Here is an 8,280-nt window from a genome sequence, read left to right on the forward strand (position 1 = left end):
TTTTGCCCTGAAAACCTGCAAACAAAGAGAGTTTCATGGAATAAGAGATATATATTTTTTTGTCAGTATTTTTTGAAATTACTTCCAAGGATGTATTCCTGGGGATCTCTAAGAAATAACTGTTTCTAAGAAACGCTGCATTTACTGAATTTGAGTGGACAGAAATGATTTATAGTGTTCTTTTTATTCTCAAATGTTCCAGGTTCTATGTCAAATCACAGTCTTAAATATACTTTGTATTCTTGGATTGGTTCTTTTAGTGTTTTCTAAGTGAAGCAAGGCTGCGTGTTTATGCTTGTTTTTGTTGTTGCAGACTGATAGTCAGTACACCTGGACTGATAAGTGGAGGGTGAGGTACACTAACTGGGCTGCTGATGAGCCTAAATTGAAATCAGCATGTGCTTATCTGGATCTCGATGGCTACTGGAAGACAGCATATTGCAATGAAAGTTTTTACTTTCTCTGCAAAAGATCAGATGGTAATTGAATATGTAAAAACAATCAGGGGATCTGAAATTTTCTGAATAAGCTACTACTTACCACTGTTGATATTATTAAACAGTAATGTATCTTGGATAGCTAAGAATAATATAAAACATACTGCCTCACTTAACAAAAGACTATCTTTATAAACCAATATACATAGATCAAAATAATGGAGATAAACATTTCCCCAGGAAATTTTGCTTACATTTGATATTGACAACACATCTATATCAAAGAAATTTTACCAGAATACATGTAGATTCATTACAGTCAATGATGGACACCATACTAGAATTCTAAATATAGCATTTAGTTATATCCCAGGTGCTACTAATAGCTAAGAAAGGGTTATAGGGATTAGGATCCCAGAAAAGGAAAACAGGGACTTAAAAAAGGGAAGTCACTTTACAAATTACTTTGTGGTGACTTTTAAAACATTTATCTTTGTAGGTATCTATGGATGTGTTGTCTTAACGATGAGTGTAATTGACTGCCACTATACCGTAGCACATTCTATTGAAATATATTCAAAGTGGAAAAATTGATAAAAAGAAACCCAGTAATAAATATGGTGATCCGAATGATAATCATTGGAAGATTTTTTTAAAAATAATGATCAATGATCAATTGTTGTAGCTGCTAATATATGATGCTACATACTACAGGAACTTCAGGTTTTGCTTTGTTTAAAATGTGTTTTTATTAACAGAAATCCCTGCTACTGAACCCCCACAACTGCCTGGCAGATGTCCGGAGTCAGATCACACGGCCTGGATTCCTTTCCATGGTCACTGTTACTATATTGAGTCCTCATATACAAGAAACTGGGGCCAAGCTTCTCTGGAATGTCTTCGAATGGGTGAGTGCCACATTTCCTGAAGGAAAACGCTGTAACCATCTATTCCGGGCTCCATTGACACTATACATGAAATATACGAAGAATGTAAAAATACCTGTTTATACTTTTAATGATGTATTTTATAACAGAATGGCCAATATCATGCTTCCCAAATGTGATCTCTAAGTTTGTAGCCTCAAATTTTAAAGAATTTAGAGAATTCAGGTAGAAAACAGCATGTTCTAAATGGTTTCTTCCTTTCAGACTTCATGTTCTAAATTGTTAGGATTCTCATTCTCAGTTATTCCAAGCGTTGTACTCACCTCTTATCACTGATAAGCTGAAGTTTTACGAGTGCCCAGGAACCATTTTGTTTTACCATTAATAGAAAAGTATTTCTATTTAGTTATTGTTTTGTGAAGACAAATAAAACAAAACTCAAATAGACACTACAAAGATGAATGATTTTTCCCCCGAAGTAAAAAATGTCAAATAAAGTTTATTTTTAGGGTACATTTAAAAGTCAGTTAAATCCCATTAAATATTTTACTGAATTATTTTTACTTCATGTTTTTAATGCCCTCACTCAAGAGTTCTTCATCCAACAGTGATATGCACAGGTTATAGCCTCATATCCTCCAGGTTCTTTCGAAAGTCAACATTTCTCATGATGCCACCTGATGCCATCTTTGAACTTTTGTAATTAAAAAAATGTTTTTCTTCATATCGCTAAGTATTTTTTTGAAAAAAAAGTAGGAACTTTGTTTTCCATTTTAGGTGACTCTTTTCTGGTAAATAAAATGAATGCTTCTCATTCTCATTCTCAAAATGTGAGTCACAAATATTTTGAAATGGCTAATGTTTGTGAAATATATTTAATAATGGATTATGTAATCATGCAGTGAAAACAAGGCGACAATTCAGAACTCAGTAATATGGGATATAGGCATATGGTTAGGTGCGGACCCTCAAGGTTCAGAAAGCCTGGGTCATAGCATGAGCTTCCCTCTGCTAGTGCTAGGATCTTGGCAGATTACTCATCCTCTGTGCTTTAGTTTCCTTATCTATAAAATGGGGCAAAGATGGTACCTATTTAACGAAGTGATTGTAAAAATTTAATGGGTTAATGCTCGTAAAGTCCAAAGCAAAATGTTCGGCATGAAACGCTTAAAAGATATTAGTTATTATTAAAAAGCTAGAGATTTTTACTCTAAAATTTAATGTTCACAATGTAATGTGGGTTGTCACCTCCATAGCCATCTAACTGGTCTTCCTGTTTTATCTCCTTGCTTTCACTGGTCCTGTACACAACAGCTGGATTCTAATAATAGCTAATATAGGACCATTCTTAAGTGGAGAATCTAACTGTTATGTATAGGACCAATCAAAGCAAGACGATGGGTTATTGCATCATTCAGCTGCCTGAAAAAAACCTAAGTGTTCTTTATCACCACATTGCCCTTAATACCAACCTCCAGCCTTCTGTAATGCGACCTAACTCATGTCTTTTTTTTTTTTTTGGGGGGGGGTGGGGCCGATGGACCAGATTGGTGCCACACTCCAGTCAAACCAAGTTCTCTCTGTTCCTGATGCTTCCCTTCCTCTTTGTCTTTCCTCTTATCACCTCTTTTTCTTGGAATTATTTTCTATCCTTTTTACTTGAAATCCTGTTCTTCTCTCTACTGAAATTCGGTTTCCTCTATCCTCCCTTTTAGCTGCTTCACCAAGAATGAATATTGACATGTCCATAGCATATGACACTTAATTCCCCTTCTATAATATTTCTTTGTACTCTTATTACTGGCCACTGAACCATAACTTTTGTAAGACATATTCTACATCCTACTAATCTTTGAATATCCTGCGGGAACTAGTTCAGTGCTTGTACTCAAATGATGCTAATGATGCTTAAAAACATATTTCAGAATGAAAACTAAAATTCTGAGAAGACAAACATCTGCCCTTTGAAATTCTTCTCCTTACGTGCAGATGTTAGACTGATTTTTGTTGCTCTTAATAGCAGTGCTGTTTACAAAAATATTTTCAGCTACTTAAATGTGCAGCTATTGCATTTATCCTTTTATGCTTTCCAGGTTCCTCTCTGGTTTCCATTGAAAGTGCTGCAGAATCCAGTTTTCTGTCATATCGGGTTGAGCCACTTAAAAGTAAAACCAATTTTTGGATAGGATTGTTCAGAAATGTTGAAGGTAATGTTTGCAGCATGCTTATTTAATCACAAATATTGTAAAATGTTGTATGTAAAACAAGATTTCGTTTCCAAAATGTGTTGCATTAAAAATGATTAATTCATGAAGAATTTGAAAATTCAAACTCATATTTTTATTTAAGAACTGAAACTTAAAATGACTTTCATATCATGCTATCCTCAAAGTTGCTAATTAAAAAATGTCTTTTGTTGCTGAGATAGTTTCAGAAGCTTTGAAAAGCATTTTCTATGTTTTCATGGGGCCAGGAAAAAAATGCTAAGGAAAGGATAAGTATAAATATTTGTACTAATTAGAAATACATTTTTAACTAAAGCTATATAGTAAACCTATTCTTTTTGGTTTCCTTCCCTGTAATAATTAGTCATTATAGTCTCGCCTGTTAAGTCTGGTTATAAATGACTGTTGATTCTAGTATAAAAGAATATGCTTAGAAATTTGCATAAATTGGCTGAACTTATTTTAAGACGGGTTATATTTAACTTTTGTCTTTATTCGTTTTATCTGATGATCAGGAATGTGGCTGTGGATAAATAATAGTCCAGTCTCCTTTGTCAACTGGAACACAGGAGATCCCTCCGGTGAACGGAACGATTGTGTAGCTTTACATGCGTCTTCTGGGTTTTGGAGTAATATTCACTGTTCTTCCTACAAAGGATATATTTGTAAAAGACCAAAAAGTAAGTAAGAAGTTCATTGCATGGTGCAAATGACTGCCATTTCTTTCAAATGGTAAGATATCAGGTATGGAATCATAATGCGATTATGAGGCCATTGCAAGCTCTCTCTTTTCATCCGTGAAAAATCCATTCTGCCATTGCAGTTCATTACTGTTTGCAGCTCTGCGTGATTGAGAGACACTCTCTGTCTGCTTAACTGTTGTCATGATTTTTGCTTATCAATGCATTTGTAATGGGATATCTGAAGGATTTGCCAAGCTGAAAACAGTCAGGAGAGCTCATCTGCAAAGCCTTACTGCTTGAGGGAAAAGGTGGTAAAGCCAGTACCAGCCCAAACCAGAGGAGACCAAGGTTCTGGAGAGGGATCAGAATTGATTGTGGAATGAGTCATGTCAGACTAATTCAGTCTCCTTTTAAGATGGAAAGCGAGACCGTGAAAGGAACGGGACCGGGGAATTGATAGTGTTGAGTGCTCACAAGGTGCCTCTATCTGGAATTTAAAATTATTTCGTTGCCATGCCATGTCGCATAATATCCCTCCCAATAAATTACTGATTAGATAGTAGAGTTGTTTTTTTTGTTTGTTTGTTTGTTTGTTTTTTGAGACAGAGTCTTACTCTGTCGCCAGGCTGGAGGGCCTTGGTGCGATCTCAGCTCACTGCAACCTCTGCCTCCTGGGTTCAAGTGATTCTCCTGCCTCAGCCTCCCGAGTAGCTGGGATTACAGGAGCACACTACCATGCCCAGCTAATTTTTGTATTTTTAGTAGAGATGGGGTAGAGTTTACCATTTTAAAATTTGGCAGGTCTTTAACCTTCTCTAACTGTTCTAAGACACACCACACCCTCTGGTGCAATGTTGGAGTTGTTTTGTTTTTGTTTTTGTTTTTTTGTTTGTTTGTTTTTTGTTTTTGTTTTTGAGACAGAGTCTCGCCCTGTTGCCCACTCTGGAGTGCAGTGGCACAATCTCTGCTCACTGCAGCCTCCACCTCCTGGGTTCAAGCAATTCTCCTGCCTGAGCCTCCCAAGTAGCTGGGATTACAGGTGCACGCCACCATGCCCAGCTAAGTTTTGTATTTTTAATAGAGACGGGGTTTCACTATGTTGGCCAGGCTGGTCTCAAACTCCTGACCTCAGGTGATCCGCCCTCCTCGGCTTCCCAAAGTGCTGGGATTACAGGCATGAGCCACCACTCCAGACCTGGAGTCTTATTTTACTTTTCATTCAAATGCTTTGTAACATCTTAGGCTTCAGCGGGCTAATTTCAAAACCCCTAGCCTTGAATATTTTAATTATGGGTAGATTGGTAGATTTTAAGGGTGAGTATCATTGGCTCAAATGCAACTTGGAGAATCACATTTCCAGATCTTCTAATATACTCAAACTCACCATACAGCCATAGGAGACTGCTATAGGTTAGACAGACAGAGAGATAGATAGATGATTGATGGGTAGACACATAGATAAAGATACAGATTTTTTTCTACCTGTATTTTTATATCTATCATATCAGAATATCATATATCATGTCAAGCACAGATCACATGTGGAGGATTCCATGTATTTGTGAGCCAATAATATTTGCTATCTACCTGCAATTATTCTGGGTTTTTATAAATATTTATTTATTTTTTTATACACAGTTATTGATGCTAAACCTACTCATGAATTACTTACAACAAAAGGTAAGGCCACTGCAAAATTTCAAGTTCTGTATTAGTAATACATTTGGACTGTTTGTTTTGAAAGGCATAATAGTAATCCCTTCCAACTCCCCTGCTCTCTCAGTAGAATTTGCCTTGAACCCATGGAAGAAATTTCTCTTAAAAATCTCTGTGGGTTTTTTTTCTTTTATTAGAATTTTTTTGTTTTAATTTTTATAGACTACTTGAATTAGGTAACTGATCCCATTTCACTCATTTTATTGACTGCTTAAAAAAAACTGAAAGTGAGATTTATGGCTTTCCTGTAACCTCCTTATTAACGTCATGAGTGCTATTTGTTTACTAATTACATCCATGAGTTCAAGTTTTCAGTATTCTTATTTTCTTTTTCTCTTCATTTTTCATTTTCTTTTAATATCATTACTAATCTATTTATCTTCTTATACCATATATTTAACAGCCTTAAATTATTTTGAAATAAGGTATATATATTTTAATATATTGATGAGCTAGCACACTGCTACATAGACAGATGGATTATTCTTGCAACTGAATAATCATCTTACTATTCTGAATAATCCTCTATACCAAAGGGACTCTTGTTTTCATGTCTTTCGTTTCTGTTTGACAAATGTCACTTGAAAGAATATTTATGCCTTTTAGTTTTTCAACAAGCAAAGTTCTGCATAGCATTCAACCCTCTGCTTCCCTCCACCTTTTCCGCAATGATTTTATTTATTTATAGCTGACACAAGGAAGATGGACCCTTCCAAACCGTCTTCCAGTGTGGCTGGAGTAGTCATCATTGTGATCCTCCTGATTTTAACGGGTGCTGGCCTTGCTGCCTATTTCTTTTATAAGAAAAGACGTGTGCACCTACCTCAAGAGGGCGCCTTTGAAAACACTCTGTATTTCAATAGTCAGTCAAGCCCAGGAACTAGTGATATGAAAGATCTCGTGGGCAACATTGAACAGAATGAACACGCAGTCATCTAGTACCTCAATGCGATTCTGAGATATTGGAATGTCATAAAATTGTAACTGAAATTAAAAATTTTTAGTTCGATGTGATTGTTTTCTTTAAAATGAGTACTGAATTGTACTGTTCTGTCCTTTTTTTCTTTGCCTAATTGAAGAAATAATTGCTTGTTTTCTAGCCTGGCAAGATATTCTCATAAAAGAGGGATAATAATGCTGATTACTACCTTTTAAAATATCTTAGATAAACGCACAGCACCACAGTACCAACATCTAGGCACTAGTGATGTGTAGCTGATGTCAGCTTCATGTGGATTTTAAGCACTCTAGAAACGATGAGGCTTCTTGGCATATTTTAAGGAGCTCTGAAAATGTGTTACCTATTCAATTGTTACTCGGCAAGTAGAAGACCATTTGAAAAATCAGGTACAAATATCCTCAGGTGGCATAAAAATGTAGTCAGTTTTCTCTTTTACCAGTTTTTATTTCTACTCCAATTATTTAGAACTTTATTTGTACATGTGCAGAAGAATAAGGCAGCTGAGAATCTTGTTTCCCCCAAGAGAGTTTTACAGGCTGAGTATTGCAAATGTGTTCTTTGTCCTGTTATATGTATATCAGGAATACAAGGATGTGAAATAAAAATGTAAATTTGCATAACTGGATGTACTTAGATAATGTGAAATAAACATTAAAGACAAGGTCTATTTTTAATAGATTTGCATTTTGGTGATCTTAGTATAAATTTGCTTTTAAATGAGATGTATTTATCCACTCACTTTACACTTTAACTTGACGCTTATGATATTACTTGTAGAGAAATTCTTTAAATGAAACTCATGAACTATTTTGAAAAGGAGTGTTGCTAAAATGCTGTGTGTAAAATGAATTTTTTACCATAATGATTTTGCCAGATCTTCCCCATAACATGGACTCAATCAGAATTCAACGATCAAAGCCACTAATACTATTGCAAATCAGAATTCAGAATATCCTTTTCTCCCTTTAATGATTTCTTTTCACTTAACAATTTTGCCTTAAAGTTTGAGGTGTATTGTGAAATATTTGTGAGGTTTTACATCTGTATTAGTCAATTTTCATACTGCTGATAAAGACATACCCAAGACTGGGTTAATTTATAAAAAAAGAGGTTTAATGGACTCACAGTTCCACGGGGCTGGAGAGGCCTCATAATCATGGTGGAAGGCAAAAGGCACATCTTACATGGTGGCAGACAAGAGAGAAAAATGAGAGCCAAGCAAAAGGGGTTCCCCTCATAAAACCATCAGATCTCATGAGACTTATTCTCTACCACAAGAACGGTATGGGGGAAACTGTCCCCATGATTCAATTATCTCCCACTGGGTCCCTCCCACAACACATGGGGATTATGAGAGCTACAATTCAAGAT

At 35.7% G+C, this 8,280-nt stretch overlaps 1 protein-coding gene across 1 annotated transcript in view; it reads left to right on the top strand.

Annotated features, from left to right (window-relative positions):
• MRC1 (mannose receptor C-type 1) overlaps positions 1–7,585 on the top strand; it is a 98,352-nt gene extending 90,767 nt beyond the window's left edge. Inside the window, exons 25-30 of the mRNA XM_050805393.1 lie at positions 314–479; positions 1,196–1,345; positions 3,418–3,531; positions 4,065–4,229; positions 5,871–5,912; positions 6,637–7,585. Of these exons, the coding sequence (XP_050661350.1) occupies positions 314–479; positions 1,196–1,345; positions 3,418–3,531; positions 4,065–4,229; positions 5,871–5,912; positions 6,637–6,887 (888 nt within the window). The 3' untranslated portion in view covers positions 6,888–7,585. The remainder of the gene's footprint in view (positions 1–313; positions 480–1,195; positions 1,346–3,417; positions 3,532–4,064; positions 4,230–5,870; positions 5,913–6,636) is intronic.
• The last annotated feature ends 695 nt before the right edge of the window (positions 7,586–8,280 follow it).

Source organism: Macaca thibetana, chromosome 9 (genome assembly GCF_024542745.1).
Source record: "Macaca thibetana thibetana isolate TM-01 chromosome 9, ASM2454274v1, whole genome shotgun sequence".
Classification (NCBI taxonomy): Eukaryota; Metazoa; Chordata; class Mammalia; order Primates; family Cercopithecidae; genus Macaca; species Macaca thibetana.